The sequence below is a fragment of the Rhineura floridana genome, chromosome 16 (genome assembly GCF_030035675.1).
Source record: "Rhineura floridana isolate rRhiFlo1 chromosome 16, rRhiFlo1.hap2, whole genome shotgun sequence".
NCBI classification, from domain to species: domain Eukaryota; kingdom Metazoa; phylum Chordata; class Lepidosauria; order Squamata; family Rhineuridae; genus Rhineura; species Rhineura floridana.
This window is the reverse complement of record NC_084495.1, coordinates 9,079,578-9,101,637: the sequence shown is the minus strand read 5'-3', so window position 1 is coordinate 9,101,637 and position 22,060 is coordinate 9,079,578. Positions and strand designations below refer to the sequence as shown.

Here is a 22,060-nt window from a genome sequence, read left to right as displayed (position 1 = left end):
ACAATATTGGGGGTCCTGCTGTTGCCATTGTTAAACAGTTGGCAGCAAGAAATCCTTGCCAATTTCACTTCAAATCACACAGAGATCAACCAAGCGAACCTAGTCGACCTTCTGCCCAGGTCATAGATTAGCCAACTGCCCTACTGGATCCCATCCTCATGTAAACAAGCAACCAATGCATTTTGAAACTTGCAGGGGCTTGAATGGCATTGTGAGTCTGGAGCAGATGGTTTTAGCAACACGGTCTCTCCAAGTCTAATAATAAACTAAACTAGGGCTGGAAAGACAGGTGATAATGTTGCTGTCTCAGAAAGTTGACAGCAGAGCGACAGAAGCCTCTGCTGCCCATCACTTCACTTTAGTTCTGTCCCACTTACATGTGGATCTCTGGCTAAATTGCTTGGCCAGAGATACTCATGGGAGGACAGAAATGAGTGTATATGTTACATGGGCAATGCGGAAAACTCTCCCTCTCCAGCTCAAATGTGTGAGATTCACTAGTGCTCAATCCATCAACAAGGACTGAGGAATAGTGTGGTGCAGTGGTTAGAATGTCCAGCTAGGACCTGGAAGACCATGGATCAAATCCTCACTCAGCCACGAAGCTCACTGGGTGGCCTTGGGCCAGCCACAGTAACTCAGCCTGGCCTACCTCACAGGATTGTTGTGAGGAGGGGAGAGCCATGAATGCCACCTTGAGCTCCTTGGAGGAAAGGTGGGACAGAAATGTAATAAATAAGCACATAAATAATGCTGATGACACTCGGCTCTATCTCTCCCTACCACCTGATTGCAGGGAGGGAGTGCTCATCCTAAACCGGTGCCTGGAGGCTGTGAAGGGCTGGATGTGGGCTAACAAAGTGAAACTTAATCCAGACAAGACGGAAGTGTCAAGGGAAAAACTGTGCCAGGGACAGGGTTTCAACCTATTCTGGATGGGGTTGCACTCCCCTTGAAGGAGCAGGTCCGCAGTTTGGGAGTCCTCCTGGATCCTGCCCTGCTGCTTGAACATCAGATGTCTGTGGTAGCCAGGAATGCTTTTGGCCAACTCAAACTGGTCTACCAGATGCGTCCGTTCCTGGAAGCAGTTGACTTGGCCACAGTGACACATGCATTGGTGACATTGAGGCTTGGTTACTGTAACACACTCTATGTGGGGCTGCCTTTGAAAATGGTTCAGAAATTACAGTTGGTTCAAAATGCAGCAGTCAGAATGTTAACTGGAGCACAGCGCAGGGAGCATATCACCCCTGTGCTTTATCGACTCCACTGGCTCCCAATTTGTTTACGGGCCCAATCCAAAGTGCTGGTTCTGACCTTTAAAGCCCTAAATGGCCTTGGACCAATGTACCTGAGGGAGAGCTTACGCCCATATGTGCTTGCCTGGGATTTAAGATCATCTGCCTCAGGTCTCCTCTGCGTGCCTGGAATGAAAGATGTTAGACCTGACAGGCACGTGGGAGACAGCCTTTTCAGCTGTAGCCCCCAAACTTTGGAATACCTGACCCCAAGAGGCCCGCTCTGCTCCCTCTCTGATGGTTTCCCAGAGACTGCTGAAAATGAACTTGTTCCAGAGAGCTTTTGGGAGGGACTGAAGGTAGAGCCTGACACTGATTATATGCTTTCTATATTAATTTTTACCTCACTAGTCCCTTCAGTACCACTCCCTATATATGCATATATATGTGTACGTATATGCATTATTTTATGTATTTTAATTGCATTTTATGTATTTTATGTTTTTGTGATTTTTATTGCGTACAATTTTATTATGTACATGCTCGATTTTATTGTAAGTTGTCCCAAGTGCCCTATCATAGGGTAGAAGGGCGGAATAGAAATATTTTAAATAAATAAATAAATGATGCAAATATACAGTTAGGTCCCTGCACACTTGGTAAGTGGTGGCTGAACTAACTAACTTAGTTGGAAAGTATTTGTGTTTAAAATTGCCTTTGACCTGTGATGGCCCATTCACACAGGTATGACCTCAACTAGTACTGTAGACACACGGCCCATGCAGGACCCTACAGCAGTGGCAGGGAACATCAGAAGAGCCCTGATGGATCAGGCCAAGTCTAGCATCCTGTTCTCACAGCAGCCAACTAGATCCCCACTGGAAGCCTGCAAGAAAGACTGGAGTGCAACAGCGTTCTCCCTGAATGTGAGAATCTGTGGTCCTCTAGATGTTGTTGGACTCCAACTCCCATCAGCCATAGCCAGCACGGCCAATTATCTGGGGTGATGGGCGCTGTGATCCAGCCACATCTGGAGGGCCACAGGTTCTCCACCCTTGCCCCATATTCCTATAAACTGATGTGCATTCATGTGCATAGGTGTTGATGGATCCCAGCTCATGTACTCTGTATCACTGTTCTTTAACCTTGGGCCCCTAGATGTTGTCAGACTACAACTCCCATCAACCTCAGCCAGCTTAGTGGCCAAGGATGATGGGAGTTGTAGTTCAAAAACATCTAGGGACCCAAGGCTGAATAGCAGTGCACTATAATCACATGTACATGGAATAAGTTAACATGATTTGGGTTCTGGTGAGGCAAGTACATTCTGTACTTGATCTGGGATGCTCCTTTCCCCTGCATTCTTTCACTTCTTACTAACTAAAAACCAGGGGTATAGTCATCCAGGGTCTCGGGGTGAGCCAATCAGCATGAAAGGTGTGTGTGTTAGCCACTGAGAAGAGTCTTCTAACTTGCTTCCTTGTCCTTTCCTGCTGATGAGAGCCAATCAAAGTGAAAGGAGCAGGTAGATGAACCTGTAGCCACTGAATTCAGTAATTCAAGCAATATATCTGAGGGTGAGAAAGGATAGTCAAATGGTGGCACTGACAGAGAACCAGAAAGAAGTCAGATTACTCTATAATTTTAGAAGGTTGTATAATCTTTGAAGGGGGCATGGCTGTGAGGGGGTGTGGTTGTGACTATTATGAAGGGACCCTGCACTTCTGAATTTGCCACTATGCTATTGCTAAAAACTGAAGTGATTGAAGAGTTTCATCTAGGCCACGGATGGGAAGCCTCGTCAACCCCAGTCAGCATGGCCCATGATCCAGGACGGCAGGGGGCTTGCTCTGGCAGCATCTGGAGGGCCACCAGTCCCATATGCCTCATCTAGGCTGTGAGGCCCTCCAGGATCAGAAATAAGGTGCAGGTAGGGGTGGGGCAAAGAATGCACCCCACGCCTCTAACTAAATAAAAGCATCATTCCCCAGGACTGAATCCTGGTACTGCCAATCTGCTCCAGGACTGGGACCTTGTCACCTCCACTAGTATAACCCTCCCTACCCACACCGATCATCTGGAGCTAGGGATGGGTGAGGATTTCGATTCAGTCCGCATTCCAAGCTGAATCAATCAAAGTAGCACTTTCCGAAACAATCTGAGAACTGAAATGCAGCTGTCCTTCAAAATTCACTTACCCAAATATTACAATGCAGTTCCCCAACCAATGTTTGCAAAAATGCATATATTAGGGGAAAGTGCATAAAAAGGAATATATGGATGAAAATAACATGCAAAATGCATTATATGATGAGAAATGGCTTGCAAAAATGTGTACATTAGTCAAAGCTGTCTACAAAAATGTACTTATTGGGAGAAATTTTCACTAAAATGCTGGAGAATTTTCATGAGATTTTTTATTTAAAAAAATCGCAAATTGCTGCAGAAATGTGAAGAATTGAATTTCAGATTGGAAAAATGAGAAACCCAGAGAACTGAAATGACAGATCTTTCCATCCTTATCTGGGGCAGCCTTTGCCAACCTGGTGCCTTCCAGCTGTTTTGGACGACAACTTCCCTCAGCCCCAGCCACTTGGGAGCTGTAGTCCAAACCATCTGGAGGGCACCAGGGTGGGGAAGGCTGATCTGGCGCCTCCTGCGCCGCGTTGGAGGCGCAGCTGTGTGGACGGCTGGCCAAAGGCGCCCAGGAGGACCCATCCGGCCAGGGTGCGCCACTCCAGCCCTTCTCCCTTGCCTCGTCGCAGACTGAACTTTCCAAGAAAGGAAGTGGCCAGATAAGATGCCCGAGCGGGGGGCTAAAATTAGCCCTGGAGCCCTTATTTGATTCGCAGCCGGCGACAGCGCAGCGCAGCTGTCCCGTCGAGCCGGCTGGAGCTCGCCTTCTCTTGCTGAGTCCCCAGCCCCTCGACGGCCCTTTCGCCCTTCCCTTCTCTCGCTGCCCCGGGCCGGGTGGGGAGCCAGCTCCTCGCCTTAGCCGATCCCCCAGCGACCTCACAGAGGCCCGGCGGCGACGTAGCCAAGCTGGCCGGCGGCTCACCGCCTGACAGACGCCGCTCCGTCGAGGCACCGCCACAAGCGACTGGCAAGCCGCCCCACCAGCAACCAGCTGGTGAGTATCTCTGCCCGCCCCGAATCATCCACCTAGCGCTGGGGCTCTTCTTCTTTTGCTGGAGCGCCTGAGCTTCGGGCCTGGTTCACGTGCACGCCTACACGCAACTCCTTTGCTCGCTTTCTCCGCCCTCGATCCTTGCTCCATTGGGCCAGGCCTTCGCAGAGGCAGCGGCCGGAGGAGAGGACAGAATGCATTACACCACTTTGGGGGAGGGGGCATTGGGGGTGTTTTTCAGTGTGCCCTACCCGATGTGAAAAATAATCCTGGCAAGCAGACTAGACCAGGCTAAACTGCACCCTGATATAATATGCGTGTTTCTCTGCTCGTGGAATGGTTTTGTCCTTGTTTTAGTGGAGGGAGCCCTGAAAAGTGGTACCCTTCACCCCTCTGAAGTGGAACAGCCCTTACAAGAGTCTGCCTCCAGGTTCCACAGCACTGACTGTATTACATGATACATATGATATGTGTGTAATGTTATTGTGCATATTTGTTTGTTACAACTTTATCCAACGTTTTCCTCCAAACAACGCAATGTGGCACAACATGGTTCACATCCTCCCCATTTTATCCTCAGAACCAGAGCTTGGAAAAGTTACTTTTTTTGAACTACAACTCCCATCAGCCCCAGCCAGCATTGCACTGGCTGGGGCTGATGGGAGTTGTAGTTCAAAAAAAGTAACTTTTCCAAGCTCTGCTCAGAACAACCCTGTGAGGTAGGTTAGGCTGAAAGCTAGTAACTGGTTCAAGGCCACCCGATGAAGTTCCTGGCTGGGGAGTAGAACCAGAGACGTCATCATCCAGGGTCTCATGAGGTCTCAGATCCCTTACTTTTTTGGGAGCAGGGTCCCAGCAAAGTCCCTGTGTCTTCAGCATCCTACGAGCCAATCAGCATGAAAGGGGAGTGTGTTAGCCACTGAGAAGAGTCTTCTAATGTGCTTCCTTGGCCTTCCCTGCTGATTGGAATCAATCAGAGTGAAAGGACGTGAGTCAGCCACTGAGAAGACTCTTTTCAGTAGCTAACATGCTCCCCTTTTGTGCTGATTGGCCCCTAGGGATGTCTGTTGTTGGTGGGAGAAGGCATTAACCAGATCTCATTCTCAACCCAGCAGCAAAAGAAAAAGGGGGAGGGGAACGGAATGTGGCTATGAATGGCGTGAAGGGACCCTGCACTTCTGAATCTGTCACTACGTTACTGAGTAGAACCCCTGGCCTCCAAGGTCCCAGTTCAACCGCTGGCATAGGGATTATGGAATAAGTGTGCCTCAGGGCCAAAGGGATGATGAATTAACATGGCATGTACAAACAGAAGTTTTAAACCTATACTTGGTTGTTCTCGTACAAAAATTATTGTAGCCGTTTTTAAGGAAATCGCCTAGGATCATGTATGTGGAAGGCAGTTCACAAATATAACAGCAGCAACATGCAAACATAGGCAGCTGCCTGATTCTGAGTCAGATCTTTGCTCCATCTAGCTCAGTATTGTCAACACTGACTGGCAGCAGCTCTCCAGCGTTCCAGGCTGGGTACGTTTCCAGCCCTACTGGAGGGGCTGGTCCCAGGCTACGGTCTGAAGGCATATGAGGCCACCACCCAACTGGAGGTAAGCAGGGCTGGGTCTGGTCAGTGTCTGGATGAGAGACCACCTGAGAACCACATGTATGCTGCCTTGGGTTTCTATGATGAAAGACAGGGAGGGTATATATGTAAGAAATAAATCATAAATACTGGGAGATGCTGAAGATTGAACCTAGGACCTTCTGCATGCAAAGCAGATGTTCTGCCGCTGAGCTGTTTAGACCCCGGACTTAATGATCTCATGGAGCCCCCCTTTAGACGTCCATGTGTTTTAATTGTGTTTTAACTGTTTTGTACGTCGCCTAGAGTGGCCATCGGCCAGATAGGCGACACAGAAATTAAATTTATTATTATTTATTCATGTATATTACTTCCGTTATGAAGCACACAATGAACATTTCTAACCTCCTTACCCCCTACCCTCATCCCATGCTTCACACCTGCAGTTAGATTCTTGTCGTGCTAGAGAAGACAATAAACTAAAAAGCAATTTGCCAACCCTGATTAAAACAAGAAATACTCGGCTCACAAACAGTTTCACCTTTTAAACTTAATGAACTCATAGCACTGTCGTGGCTGCGTGGGGTTTGCTCTTGCTTGGCTTCTGATGCTCAACACATTGATCCAATGTATGTGCTGTTGTTTTAAATTGTTTTTATATTTATAGTTGCTTTTAAAATACGCAATCATTTAAACTGTCTTTATATGTATATAACTGTTATATATATTTATATTGCAGAGGTTCCCAAACTGTGGCCTGTGAGCTTCACTCAGGGGCTCCATGGCATTCCCACGTTCAGTGTTCATATTGATTTTTAATGGAATTTGTATTGCTTCCTTTATTTCTTATACTGTATTTTATTGTATTACAATTTGAATTCTATGGAATGCAAATTGTAATACTAAAAATGCACTATAAGAGATAAAGGAAGCAAAATATTAAAAATCACACAGCAACTAGCGCAACTCATGCCAGTGGCTACAACAGGCAGAAAAATCATTAAGTGGTCCGCCAAGACTATTAGCAATTTTCAACTGGTCCATGGGGGGGGGGAGACATTGGGAACCACCGTTATATTTCAAATTTCTCTGGGGTTTCCTCATGGTAATTCATAAATGAAACAAATTATAATTATAAAAGCACCATTTTGTTATAGAAAAGGATAATGTATTTAAAAGTAAAGATAATAAAATGAGCATCTCTAACCATGTACATACCTGGCTGGCCACTCCCTGGCTATTATTTTTAAAGAAATAAGAAATAAAGGATGGTGTGTTGAGCAGGGCCTGCTTGCCACTGGCCCCATCACCTGCCACTCTCTAGGAGGCCATTTGGGGGGCCCTGCCTGTGAGGCCCAGGGCCTCAGCTCTGAGGTCCAAGCCTAGAGGCACAACTGTACAGAACACCTCCTGTGGTATGTACTACCAATCTTTATATTAAAGTCATTTAGGGAAGCCCTTCTCTGTGTGATGCCTCAATGGCCCTTTCATTGGTGGTCCCCCTGGCTATGAAATGCTTTCCCTAAAAAATCTCGCCAGGTACCCACATTGTTGTCCTTTCAACACAAAGCTAAATCTTTTCTATTTCCCCGGGCCTTTTAAGATCTAGGTTACTGGTTCCCAAACTTGAAAATTGCTGATGGTCTTGGCAGACCACTTAATGATTTTTCTGCCTGATATACCAATTTTAATCCCTGTGCTCGATGCTGTGTGATTTTTTAATTTTATTTTTATTACTTTTATTTCTTACATTGCATTTTATTGTCTTACAATTTGCATTCCGTAGAATACAATAAGATAAGTATAAGAAATAAAAGAAGCAATAAAATATGATTAAGACTCAATACAGATATTTAATGCAAACATGCCACGGACTGCCTGAATGAATCTCACGGACCACTGCTGATCCATGGACCATAGTTTGGGAACCCCTGATCTAAGTTTGCTTTTTAAAAATGTCTCTGTGGTATGGCTGGTTGGTGATTTTGACTCCTATATTTTGATGATGATTTTAGCTCTTGCGCTTATTAATTATTGTGCTTTTAAAAATATTATTATAATTTATTTATTATTTTTATATATTATTATAATTTAATTATTATTTATTATATACTACCCTTCCTCACAGAAGGAGCCCAGGGCAACAAACAAAACACTAAAAGCACTCTAAAACATCTTAAAAACAGACTTTAAAATATATCAAAACAAAACAACTTTAAAAACATCTTCAAAAAAATCTTTAAAAAACATTTTAAAAAGCAATTCCAGCACAGATGCAGGCTGGGATAAGGTCTCTACTTAAAAGGCTTGTTGAGAGGGGAAGGCGCCAAAAAGATCACACAGATGGTGCCTGTCTAATATTTAAGGGGAGGGAATTCCAAAGGAATTTTTTTTGGTATGCTGTCTTTATGTTGGTTGGGTTTTTAAGCTTATCATTTATTTTTCATTGTATTGTTTTACTGTTATATATTTTATTTTTGTACGACACTTAGAGAATATATTGTATCAAGCATCTTATAAATACAAATAATGAATAAAAAATAAATCAATGAAACAGAACATGTTAGCGTAATGGACATTTTAATAGGAACATAAGAAGAGCCTACTGGATCAGGCCAGTGGCCCACCTCGTCCAGCATCCTTTTCTCACAGCGGCCAACCAGATGTCTCTGGGAAGCCTGCAAGCAGCACATGAGCACAACAGTGCTCTCTCCACTTGTGATTCCCAGCCATTGGTATTCAGAGGAATGCAGCCTTCAGCAGTGGAGGCAATATGTAGTCATTATGGCTAGTAGCCATTGATAGCCTTATCCTCCCTGAATTTGTTTAATCCTCTTTTAAAGTTATCCAAGTTGGTGGCCATAATTATATCCTGTGGGAGCAAATTCCACAGTTTAACTATGCGATGTTCTAAGAAGTACTTTCTTTCGTCTGTCCTCAGCGTTCAGCTTCACTGAACGGCCTGGAGTTCTAGAATGATGAGAGAGGGAGAAAAATGCCTCTCCATCTCCATAGCATGTGCAATTTTATACGCCTTTGTAATGTCCCCCTCCTCTCTCACATTGTTTTGAAACTAAAAAGGCCAACATGTTGTAAACTTTCCTCATAGGGGAGATGCTCCACCCCCTTGATCGTGGCACACGTCTCTGTGGATAAGCCACACAACAAGACCCAACTAAGGCTGTGGGTCGCTTCCAGAACCTGAGAGGGATTGTCCAGGCAAAGGCAGCAGCCGGAGGTGGAGGCTTGCAGAAAGCACTGGTCTCTCATTTGAGAGCAGGAATGGAGGAGGGGTGGTTGTCTGAGAGGAAATCCTTGCATGCTTTGGAGATGGAATGTCTCTGAAATTCTTTTTTTACACTTCCCGCAGGCTTATAGCATTTCAGGGCAGGGCAGGTGCAGCTTGGCATTCCTCCCAGTGAAAAATGTTAGGAATTTGGCTTCCAGAGGGCGACCCTTTCAGAGTGCTCCCAATTGCCAGGAATATATCTCAGTCCCTTTTTCAGCTAATATCTGATGCAGCCTCCCTGCCCCCCTCTGATTTCAGATTGCTGGAGCAGTCATTTTATTTATTTACATTTTTATAAACCACACTTTCGTCTAAAATATCCCAAGGTGTTTTACAGACAGAAAGCACAGTATTATGATAAAAATGTCAAACATATCAGTAAGAGCCAGTTGGCAGAGAATCTCAGGCTTGAAAGGCCTGTCAGAATAATACAGCTTTCAGAAGATGTATAAAAACAAGCAGGAATGGCTCTGGCCAAACCTCTATTGGCAAGGAGTTCCACAGGGCAGGGTCAGTCATGCTAAAGGCTCGGCCCCTGCTAAAGGCCAGCCGAACCTCAGGGGCATGTGGGACCACTAAACAAAGCCAGAACAGTGAAACATCCAGAGTTGCAGTGGGCAGCCTCCTTCCATGGCACATAATTTCAGTGCTTTTCAGACTGAATGATCCAAGCACATGTGATTCAGAGATGCAGCAGTGTCACCCACCCCCAGCAGAAGCTGATTGGAAGGAGACAAGCCCAGAATGGTGACTCATGGAGAGATGCACCCTCCTCTAGAAGTGGCAAAATTCAGGGGTCAGTGAATGATACAATCACAGCCAATGCAAAGGCACAAAATGGAAATGGACTGCCTTCAATTTGATCCCGACTTATGGCGACCCTATGAATAGGGTTTTCATGGTAAGCGGTATTCAGAGGGGGGTTACCATTGCCTTCTTTTGAGGCTGAGAGGCAGTGACTGGCCCAAGGTGAGCTTCAAGGCTGTGTGGGCATTCGAACCCTGGTCTCCCAGGTTGTAGTCCAGCCCTCTAACCACACTACACTCGGTCTCTCAAAGGCACAAGGTTGTATCAAATGCTAGTCGTACTCGGAGTAGACCCATTGAAATTAATGAATCTAAGTTAATCAGGCCCAATAGTTTCTATATCTCAGAGTCAGGGGGAAAGTGGTCCTTAGCACCACTTCCCAGCATCCCTGCTTATTAGCTGATGAGGTGGCATACGCACACATCCTGCATTTAAAAGCCTGGAGTCTAATGGAATCCACAGGATTCCTGAATGACCTGGGGGAGTTCCCGGTAGACAGAGCAGGCGACCCTGTTGAAGCTCTTTCACACTGTGGAACAGCAAGATGCATTAGGCTCTTGACACAGTAGCCCCCGAGCGCCCTCTCTGGCATTATGGAGCCCAGTGTGCACCAGTGAACTAAGGGCAATGAAACAGTCTGGACAATGGCTAGAGCTCAAGTAGCGAAAGTAGTGAGGTTGATCGGACATGAGTAAAACATAACCGCACCTACTGTGTGGCAGTGAGGATGGCAAAGAAGGCTCACTTCTCTGCCACCATTGCATCCTCAAATAGTCATCCAGTGGAGCTTTTTTGTATTGTCAGGGGTCTGTTGACATCAACTCCAGGAAATGGGGTTTTAGACCCTTAGGAAGCCCACTGTGAATTGTTTGCAAGACACTTTGAGGGTAAAGTTGCTCACCATAGCAATCTTGATGCCCCATCCACATCTACTGTAGTCCTCAGTGAGGTGTCCAGTGCAATGTCTACTTGGAATCAGTTTCAGTTGATGTGACCTGATGACAATGGCAAGGTGCTTGTGATAGTGCGACCAACGTGTCCTATCGACCCTTCTCCTTCTTGGCTTATCAAAGCTTGCCGAGGGGGTATGACCAAGTGGATCCAGGGTGTGGTCAATGTGTCATTGTGGGAGGGAGTGGTCCCAGCTGCCCTGAAAGAGGCGGTGATCTGACCACTCCTGAAAAAGCCCACCCTGGACTCATTGGTTTGTGACAACTACTGCCCAGTCGCAAATAGCCCCTTTTTAGGGAAGGTGATTGAGAGGTTGTGGTGCAGCCATTGCGAGTACTCTTGGATGAAACAGATTATCTTGGCCAATTCCAATCTGGGTTCTGGCCTAGTTATGGGATTGAATTGGCCTTGGTTGCCCTGATGGACAACCTTTATTGGGAGAAGGACAGGGAGAGTGCAACTCTTATTCTTACCCAATCTCTTGGCGGCTTCTGATACCATTGACCATGGTATCCTTCTGAGCCGACTTGGTAAGATGGGTATCAGAGCAATTGTTTACAGTCATTCCAATCTTATGTCTAGGGTTGTTTTCAGAGAATAGCATTGGAGGATTGTCTTTTGGGCCCCTGGCAGTTATAATTGTTATGTAAATTTGTGTAGATATTAGCAGAGATTGTCAATGGTCTGAGATGCCTGTGTGCCAGTGTGTGTGTTTACCTAAGTAGCAGGCTTTTGCCCTGCATTTAGATCACTGAGACTTAACACTTAGTAAAATAAGGAAAGCTATTTTATTTACAGAAGTACATAGTAGATAGGAAGGCATACCTAGTTCTAACTAACTAAGTTGGAGGCGCAACGCCCAGACTTGAGGGTTGCCCTCATGGCTCAGGAGAGAGAGCGAAGACAAAGATGTCTCCTCTCTCTCAGAGAGTCGAAGAAGAGAAGAAAGGAAAGGGCGGAAGGAGGAGGGGCAGATAACCTTCCCTAAGCATAACAGTCTGTGAAGGAAGGAAGTCAGTCAGAGCATCACAGGTAAAGGTAGTCAAGCCTAGCCATCTGGAGGACCCCAACTCTATCTCCCTTCTGGAATATAAACAAAAGAACAAACCAGGAGTTGCTCTTGCCCTACTTCCAACAGTACTGTGGGGTGCCACAGGGTACCATCTTGTCCCAGAGCTGTTTAACATCTATATGAAGCCTTGGGAGCAGTTATCAGGAGATTTGGGATGAGGTGTCAGCAATATGCTGATGATACCCAGCTCTATTTCTCTGTAACATCTGAATCGGGAGAGGCCGTGCGAGCCCTGGACCACTGTCCGGACTCAGTGGTCGACTGGATGAGGGCCAATAAACTGAGGCACCATTGGTTGGTGGTTCCCAAGTTCAGATAGTTAGTCAATTGCCTGCTTTGGAGGGGGTCATACTCCTTCTGAAAGAGCAGGTTCATAGTCTGGGAGTGGTCCTGGATCCATCTTTGTTGCTGGAGGCCCAGGTGACCTCTGTGGCTAGCAGTGCCTTTTACCAGCATCAGCTGGTATGACAGTTGCAGCCATTTCTGGACTGGGATAGCCTGACCACTGTTGTCCATGCACTAGTAACCTCCAGGCTAGATTACTGTAATGCGCTCTATGTGGGGCTGCCCTTGAGGTTGGTTCGGAAGCTGCAACTGCTGCAAAATGCAGTGGTGCGACTGCTCACTGTCGCAGGGTATCACCAACCTGTTACCCCGCTGCTGAAATAATTGCACTTGCTGCCCATTGAACTGGGCCTTGAACTGGGCCAAGTACAAGGATCTGGTCTTGGTGTACAAATCTTATGCGGCTTGAGACCAGGATACATGAAAGATCATCTTACCCCTTATATACCCAGTCACTCACTGTGCTCTGCAAGTGAGGGCCTCCTGCAGATACCATCTTATCAGGAGGTCTGTTCTGCACAACACAGGAAGCAGACCTTTACTGCTGTGGCACAGACACTTTGGAATTCCCTCCCCTCAAATAGTAGACAGGCACCATCTCTGTTATATTTTCAACGACAACTGAAGACGTTCCTCTTTCAACAAGCCTTTTAAGGAAAAATCTTATTCCAGTCTGCGTCTGTGCTGGAATTACTTTTAAAGATGTTTCTAAAGCTCTTTTACAAAGTGGTTTTGTTTTAATATGTTTTAAAAGATGTTTTGTTTTAATATGTTTTGAAGTCTTTTGTTTTTAAGATGTTTTAGAGTGTTTTTAGTGGTGTTGTTTGCTGGGAGGAAGGTCAGGAAATAAATTTAAATAAATAAGTAAATAAATAAATCCGCTACCACCACCACCCAGGAATATTCAGCCTGAAAAAGGTAAAGGTGTCCCCGCACTTGTAGTGCGAGTCGTTTCCGACTCTTAGGGTGACGTCTTGCGACGTTTACTAGGCAGACCGTATATATGGGGTGGGATTGCCAGTTCCTTCCCTGGCCTTTCTTTACCCCCCAGCATATGCCCGGAACTCATTTTACTGACTACAGATGGATGGAAGGCTGAGTGGACCTCGACCCCTTTTACCGGAGATTCGACTTCCTCCTTCCGTTGGAATCGAACTCTGGCTGTGAGCAGCGCTTCGGCTGCATATTTCTTCCAAATTCCTCAGAACTGTGCTGCCTAGCACAAATGCAACCTAAGTACAGTTGGTATCTCTGTTGGATTTGAAGAACTGATTTTATATATGTAGTGGTTTTGATATTGTTTTAAATTGTTTTAATACACGTAATTGTTTTTACTGGGTGTGTGTGTGTGTCTGTCTTTAGACACGTGCAATTGTTCTGTGCACGTTTTTATTGTACTCTAGATTGCTTCTGGATGCCATATAGGAAGCAATTGATAAATATAATATTATTTTATTGTTTATTGATTAAATTTATATCTCACCCTTCCTCCCAAAGGGAGCCCAGGGCAGCAAACAAATGATAAAGCGCTAAAAGCAGCTTTAAAACATTTTAAAAACAATTCCAATGTAGATAACAACAGCAGCAGCAACTTTTCTTCACCTCTCCCACCAGCTTGAAGCCCGCATCACACGTGGACCCTGTATATAACCTGGACATTTTTATGTTGTTACTATGTCTTGTTTTTGTTGTTGTTTCATAGCTCTTCAGCATTGCACAGTTCATGATGAAAGTCACCCTCAAGAGACAAATAAAGATGAGCCTGGTGGATATAACCAAGATTTTCTCCATGCTCCAGCCCAGCGAAGATGAAGAAGGGGACCTAGAAAGACAGGAACTGAACCTCGCTGTCTCCCAGGTAGAGATGGAAGGATCTGTCCATCTCAGTTCTCCCAGTTTCTCACTTTAACAATCTTAAATTCAGTTCTCCACAATTTTCTGGCAATTTTTGCAATTTCTTTTAAATCTTCGTGAAAATTTGTCAGTATTTTAGGGCACATTTCTCTTAATAAACACATTTTTGTATGCAGTTTGCTTAATATTTGCCTGATAATTTCAGGGCCACTGTGGTGTGGTGTGTAGAGTGCTGGACTGGGGTCTGGGACACCAAGGTTCAAATCCCCACAAGGCCATGAAACTCACTGGGTGACCCTGGGCCACTCACTGTCTCCAAGCCTATCACACTTGACAGGATTGTTGTGAGGATAAAATTGGGGAGGGGAGGTCTATGTTTGTACACCACCTTGAGCGTCATGGAGGAAAGATAGGCCATAAGTGGAATAAATAAATTAATAATATAGATTTTTTGCAAGACAATTTTCCCTAATATAATGCATTGTATGTATTTTATTTTCACTGATATATGTGCATTTTAGGCACACTTTATCCCAGTATATGCTCTTTTGTACACATTAAGTGGCTGGAGAACAGTAATGTGCACATTTCAAAGGATGCCTGTGTTTTGGTTTGCATATAGTTTCAGAAAGTGAGAATGCCTTTAAAAGCAAACTGAATCTAATTTCTCCATCATTCCTACTCACAGGACAGTTACCAGCTTCTAGACGAACTGTTGCGGCAAGAGAGATACAAGCGGTTCATCAACAGCAGGAGCGGCTGGGGGGTGCCAGGAACTCCACTTCGCCTGGCAGCCTCAAAGGGCCATGTGAGGTGCGTCGAGGTTCTCCTGGCCCACGGAGCCGAAGTGGACAGCCTGGACGTGAAGGCCCAGACGCCACTCTTCACAGCTGTCAACAATGGCCACCTTGATTGTGTGATCACCCTCTTGGAGGCCGGGGCCAATCCTTCCGGTAGTATCCACAATAATTGCACTCCACTGCTCACGGCGGCCAGAGACGGAGACGTTGACATCCTTCAGGAACTCTTAGAGCATGGGGCAGAGGCCAACGTCAAAGCGAGAGTCCCGGAGTGGGCGGCCAACTCTGTCGCTTGCTCTGGCCCTTTGTACCTGTCCGCTGTCTATGGGCACCTGGAATGTTTCAAGGCACTGCTGCTCCATGGTGCGGATCCCAACTACAACTGCAATGATGAGAAAATGATTACCCGGATTAAGCATCCAAAGACTCTGCTAGAAATCTGCTTGAGGCATGGCTGTGGAGTGGAATTTGTCAAACTCCTGATAGATTTTGGAGCCAATGTGTACTTACCGGGTATCGTGTTAGATAAGATTTCAGCGAACTCTGAGGTGCTAGATTTGTTGGGCAGAGAAAGAGGTAACTTACTGTTTAAAGGTGTCTTTTTTACAAAATTTGGTAACATCCGTCTTATGTAACATTATTATTTTCTATAGGTAACATCCATTTCTTGTCTTTCAAGAGGCCTTAGGTGTTAAAGCAGTGGTTCCCAAACTCCCCCCCCCCATGGATTGCCTGAGAACTACCCGGGGTCTTGGCAGATCACTGAATGATTTTTCTGCCTGTCGGAGCAATTGTAATGCGCTGGGCTAGATACTGTTAATCTTAACTGCATTTATAGTGCTTCTTTGGTTTTTTATATATATTGTATTTCATTGTATTACAATTTAAATTCCATGGGGTGCAAATTGTAATACAATTTCGTATCATTATCATTTGATCTCTGGTGTTGGAAGAGAGCTTTGCGCATATCATGGACTGTGAAAAAGACAAATAATTGGATGTTACAACAAATTAAACCAGAGCTATCATTAGAAGCTAAAATGATGAGGTTATCATACTTTGGACACATCATGAGAAGACCTGATTCACTAGAAAATAAATAATGCTGGGGAAAACAGAAGGGAGTAGAAAAAGATGAAGACCAAACAAGAGATGGATTGATTCCATAAAGGAAGCCACAGACCTGAACTTACAAGATCTAAACAGGGTGGTTCAGGAGAGCTGCTATTGGAGGTCGCTGATTCATAGGGTCACCATAAATCGTAATCGACTTGAAGGCATATAACAACATTTATATCCCACCTTTCTTCCAAGGAGTGCAAGGTGGCATATATGGCTCTCCGCCCTCTCCATTCTATTCTCACAACAAACCTATGAGGTAGGTTAGGCTGAAAGCCTGTGACTGGCCCCAGCTCACCCAGCAAGCTTCATGGCTAAGTGGGGATTCCAGCCTGGTCTCCCAGGCATAGTCCAACACTCTAACCTCAATGAAATATGATACAAGAAGCACTAAGACTATAATTAAAACATCAATATGAATATTTAATGGGGACATACCTGTATGAAACTCATGGATCACTGGTGGTCCACGGACCACAGTTTGGAAATCCTTGTGTTACACCGAACACAGCCAACTAAATTCACAAAAGTGCAAGCACTTGAACATTTACACTCATTAATATAAATAAATAAACAAGCTAATAATTTAGCTAAAAGGGCCTCTTAATACACTCAGTTATACATTTAGGACCCCCCTACCCCATTGTGTTAATGGGATTGATGAATGAGCGGCCCTGCCCACCACTAGCCTTGCCCACCACCTGTATTCAGCCCTCATCCCCTTTCCTCAGAAGGATTGACTTTAAAACGATTCTCCACCCATGTTAATGCTGCACAATGCATTTTTCAGCCTGGTTCCCCAGAATCTGATCTGATAGGTCAATTTCATTTATTAGCCTTATCCCAAATGTTTACAAGCTGCGAGATAGAGGCAGTGTTTGTGTTTGCTTCCCATATTAAGTGATTAATCATTTTGCTGTTGCCAGCACGTAAAAAAAACACACCTTTACAGTCTTTCTTAATATGTTTTAATATTTAATTATTTCAAATATTTATATACCACTTTTCATCCAAAACGATCAGAGAATGGTTTTCAAATATGTCTTCTGATACACCTTTGGATCTGGCTGAAGCATATCAGTCAGAAGTTTGTTAATTCAGGTCAAGTTTTCTTTTTCAGTAACAAGATATCTGATCAGACGTGCCCCTCAACACTGCATGCCTCTAGCACTTTAACAATGGCCCAATGGTTGAACTTATTCCATGAGATGAAATAGCCCCAAGTTATTATTTAATGATACTGGTTTTCAATTATATTTACATTCAAGCTCTCTCTGCATTCAAGATTATAGATGAAGGACTCCTTCACCACTCTTTTAAATGCATCATCAGGATGGCTAAAGAATGGTGTAGGGGAATGATGAGGAACCTGTGGCCCCCCAGATGTTGTTGGATCCCAACTCCCATCAGTCCCAGCCCGCATGGCCAGTACTCAGGGATGATAGGAGATAGGTTCATCAGTGTCTGGAGGGCCACCAATTCTGCACCCCTGGTATAGGAGGCTTATATAAGTGGATTTATGAACACAAATCTATGCATGTTTACTTGGAAGTAAGGCCCTTTGAGTTGAATAGAGCTTATTCCCAGGTAAGTGTATATAGGATTACAACCTTACCAGCACACTCTATGCATATTTACCCAGAAGTAAGTCCTGCTGTATCTGACAAAGTTTACTTCCTAGTAGGAATGGGTAAAAAGTTTGATTCAGTTCGCATTTCAAGCTGAATTTATGAAATTCTCACTTTCTGAAACAATATGAGAACCGTATCACAGCCATCCTTCAAAATTCACTTATCTGAATTTTGCAGTGCAGTCCGCGAACCAAACAATGTTTACAAAAATGCATCTATTAGGCAAAAGCATGCATAAACATGAATATAGGAGTGAAAATAACTTACAAAAATGCATTTTATGGTGAGAAACTGCTTGCAAAAATGTGTACTTAGTCAAACACCCTACAAAAATGTGTTTATGAGGAGAAAGTTGCACTAAAACGTTGGAGAATTTTCATGAGGATTAAAAAAAATTGCAAATTGTTGCGATTACTTCCTAGTAAACGGGTCTAGGATTGGGGCCTTAATCATTTATATGGTACTGTTGAACGTCCTAGGTGCTTTATACGAGTAAGCAACATATGTCGCTATGAAGCCCATTTTAAAGAATGGGAACTAAGGCAGAGAGAAGGATCCCCAAGGCTATCAAGTTCTTCCATAGGCCTTAAACTTTGGGAGCCACACATGGCTCGAAAGGTCAACAGTGCAATCATCACTTAGGTGTCTCCTTCCCCCTTTTTTCCCCTTCCCCCCACCCTTTCCAGCTCTCCCCAAATCCTTGATGTCACAATGCAGACTGGCAATCCGGAAGTTCCTGAAACTGGTCAACCGGCCATATGCTGTGAATCAGCTGGATATCCCACTGGTGCTCCTCAACTATCTCAAACACCAATCATAACTGAAGATCAAAGTTGGAAACTGCCCAGGGTTACCAAGTATTGTAACTGGATAAGGGGAAGAAGTAAAAGAAAAACTTCTAAGAATAGGACTGTGAGTGGTTTGGTGACACTCAGATTTACTCTCTCTCTCTCTCTCTCTCTCTCTCTCTCTCTGTGTGTGTGTGTGTAAGTATATTGCCCGTGCTGCTAAACACTTATTTATTTTTCCTTAAGTAGAAGATGATCAAATGGAATGAACACCTCACTGCCCCAGTAGATACATCCTGGAAATGTTCCAGTTGGTTGAGTTCTAGACCACCCACAATCCGGTGCCCTCCAGATGTTTTGGACTACAACTCCCATCAGCCCCAGCCAGCACAGCTGTGTTGTTAGGGAAAGCTGTCTGAGACCACAGTCCTCAATAAATGCATAAACAGCTGGATCTTATGCATGTCAGAAGTACCCACTGAGTTCAATGTGTGTAGGATTGCAGGCTGAAAATGAAATTTATAGATCAGTCCTGCTGGAGGAGTGGGTGAGATCAGCAGCCCAACTACCACCATTTCTGAAGTGCAGCCAGCTCATGCTGGCCAGAGCAAAAAGGGGAGGGTGGTGTTTTCTTTGCTTGCATGTTTGTCTCTTTCCGTTGCTTCCAGTCAGTGGCATAGTCATGGCAGGCGAATGCTCCGACACTGACAAGGCAGGATCGCTAGCAGGAGATCTCATTTTCCACCTGCAGAGAGGGCCCCCCACAACATACTGTAGCCCCTGGGACACCCTCGCAGGGACCGTAGGATTGCCCCCGTCGTCTGGAATGGATCACTTGTGAAAGCTCGTGTTGTGTTACAGGGAGCTGAAGAAAGCTGTTTTAAAGTCAAGAGTGCCCTCTCATGAATGGCCTCCCTTTTTCCTGATTGACAGAAACAGGAAATACAATCATAGATTTTAGTGTTACTTGTAAAAACCTTTTGAATTTTATGGAGCAGACAGAAACAATAATGTTTACATTTTTATTTTTTAAATTCCCCCCAGAATTGCTGTACATGGAGGGTAGGGGTGGAGAAACAGACTGAAATAATATAATTACATATATAAAGAGAATGGTCAGGAACTATTAATAGTAAGTGCCAAAGAGACAACATTTTTAGAGCAATTTTGGGAGCCTCCACAGAGCATCCCGTACAATGTACCTTTCTCTCCCTCCTATATCTTGGAGTGAGATTTGAATTTATTTAGTTTATGTATTATAGACATTTATAATCCATTCTTCAAGATACAAATCTTCTGAAGTTAGCTCACAAGAAAACAAAATTGCTTTGAAAAAAAACAGTTCTGCATGTTCACAGCATAGCTCAGTTTGAACTGTGGAAAAGCTGGCTGTGGAAGGCACGGATTGGCTAGAATCCATGTCATCACCAATACCGTTTCCTAAAGCCGCAGAGCAACTTGCAACTATTATCAAACTGTTTGCAGATCTTTTTTATAAGGTAATGGATGAATAAACAGGGAAAACGTATGGATGAACCAGTGTATAACTTGCTGAACTGTCCGTCTGTAAACTGCAGTCCTCAGCAAATACTGTACAGCAGGTATACACTATGGCTGCTCTCCTTTAACCCTATTAATTCACTAATAGGCAAAAAACCTTGCAGTTTAAGAATGTACCCATAGCCAACAGATGGATGGATGGGAAGGAACAGGTTGAAGCTGAATCCCGATAAGACTGAGGTACTACTTGTGGGAGACAAGGGTAGGTTGGGTGATGTTGACCTGATGTTCAATGGGGTGAGATTACCCCTAAAGGACCAGGTCCGTAGCCTTGGGGTTGTTCTTGATTCCAAGCTGTCCATGGAGGCTCAGATCTCGGCAGTGAGCCGGGCAGCTTGGTATCAATTACACCTCATTCGTAGGCTGCAACCCTACCTGCCTGTTCATCAGCTCCCACTAGTAGTACATGCCCTGGTCACCTCTCGTTTAGATTACTGTAATGCACTCTACGTGGGGTTACCCTTGAAAACGGTCCGGAAATTACAACTTATACAAAATGCTGCGGCTCGACTACTCACAAATTGTCACCGCCGGGAACACATCACCCCGGTGTTGTTCAATCTGCACTGGCTTCCAGTTATTTTCCGGGCTCAATTCAAGGTGTTGGTATTAACCTTTAAATCCCTACACGGTTTCGGCCCAGTTTACCTGATGGAGTGCCTCCAGCGCCACCAATTATGCCGCCCGACAAGATCAGCCACTCAGGACCTTCTCTCAGTCCCACCAACTAAAACAGCTAGGTTGGTGGGGACTAGAGAGAGGGCCTTCTCAGTGGCGGCCCCCACTCTCTGGAACTCCCTCCCGTACGATCTTCAGCATGCCCCTTCCCTGAACGTATTCCGCAAAGCCTTGAAGACCTGGCTCTTCAGACAGGCCTTTGGGACTTCCGGGGAGGGTTAATTTTTAGCACAAATTGCCTATTACTCTGAACTGTTACTATTTTACTGTTATATTGTATTTTATTTGTATTTTATTGTGATGCATTTTGCAATTGAATTGTACGTCGCCTAGAGTGGCCATAGGCCAGATAGGCGACACACAAATTAAATTATTATTATTATTATTATTATTATTATTATCATTATCAAACTTTGATATATCTATCAAAGCAGGGAAATTGGGCAGCTATAGTGAATGCACCAGGGGAGCAGGAGACCTGACCTCCTTTCTGAGATATTGGACTGCCTACCAATCTGTAAAAATGCAAACACAATTTGGATTGGTCTTTCAGAATCCAATCCACTTCCTGTGTAGCTTGGACGAATTTGGTAACATGTGCCTCTGAGCATATGGTGAGTGGTGGCAACACCTGCCATCTCCAAAGATGGAGAGTTACATTTTTGTATGTTTGTTGGTGTTCTTCCTTTGCTTCTTTTCTGTGTTGCCACTGTTTCTACAGAGAATCTAACCTAGAAAATTATATTTCTCTCATTATTCATCCTAGAAATCTGTGTCAAATTTATTTTTATTAATTTCCAAGCCTTTTTCTTGGTCAATGTCATATGATGGTGAAGATAGCATTTTTGGTTCAAACTGGAGGTTATGCTCTATTTCTATTTGGGGCACATTAACAGTTGAATCTGAAACTGCAGTTTGATGTAAAATAAAATGGACTACAATATGTTACTACTTAAGCAATGACTCTAGCTGATGGAAAAACAAACTTGGCCTGCCCAAGATGCGTGTTTTCAGCCTGCTATGCTTGAACTACTCCACTTAAGAAAAGGTGGGCATGGTCAATTAAAAACATAGAGCACACCTAGAATTTTGCTAGAATATATTTCACCTTCCACCATTTTATCTTGTGCAAACTGAGACACTCCTCATGTCCATTGGAAACTATTCTGCAGAACAGTCAGTGCCATTACTCCACAATTGTTTTGGGAGCTTGTTTTTAG

The 22,060-nt window shown here is 44.4% G+C and overlaps 1 protein-coding gene across 2 annotated transcripts; it reads left to right on the top strand.

The window, feature by feature from the left end:
* The first annotated feature begins 4,071 nt into the window (after window positions 1–4,071).
* On the top strand, window positions 4,072–21,359 carry ASB12 (ankyrin repeat and SOCS box containing 12). Of its 2 annotated transcripts, XM_061598295.1 has the most exons (5): window positions 4,072–4,368; window positions 5,844–5,971; window positions 14,113–14,268; window positions 14,953–15,640; window positions 18,501–21,359. In XM_061598295.1, the coding sequence occupies exons 3-5, from the start codon at window positions 14,134–14,136 to the stop codon at window positions 18,632–18,634; spliced, it is 957 nt and encodes a 318-aa protein (XP_061454279.1). In that variant the 5' UTR covers window positions 4,072–4,368; window positions 5,844–5,971; window positions 14,113–14,133; the 3' UTR covers window positions 18,635–21,359. The 2 variants fall into 2 exon arrangements, with proteins under 2 accessions (XP_061454279.1, XP_061454278.1); XM_061598294.1 differs by lacking the exon at window positions 5,844–5,971 and having other exon boundaries at window positions 18,501–21,358.
* Window positions 21,360–22,060: the final 701 nt, after the last annotated feature.

Bases quoted from the DNA above. Each gene is read 5' to 3' on its own strand.
- ASB12 (XM_061598295.1), top strand. From the start codon at position 14,134: ATGATGAAAGTCACCCTCAAGAGACAAATAAAGATGAGCCTGGTGGAT. The intron at 14,269-14,952 runs GTAGAGATGGAA...TCCTACTCACAG, and splicing joins TGAACCTCGCTGTCTCCCAG to GACAGTTACCAGCTTCTAGA. The intron at 15,641-18,500 runs GTAACTTACTGT...CACCCTTTCCAG, and splicing joins TTTGTTGGGCAGAGAAAGAG to CTCTCCCCAAATCCTTGATG.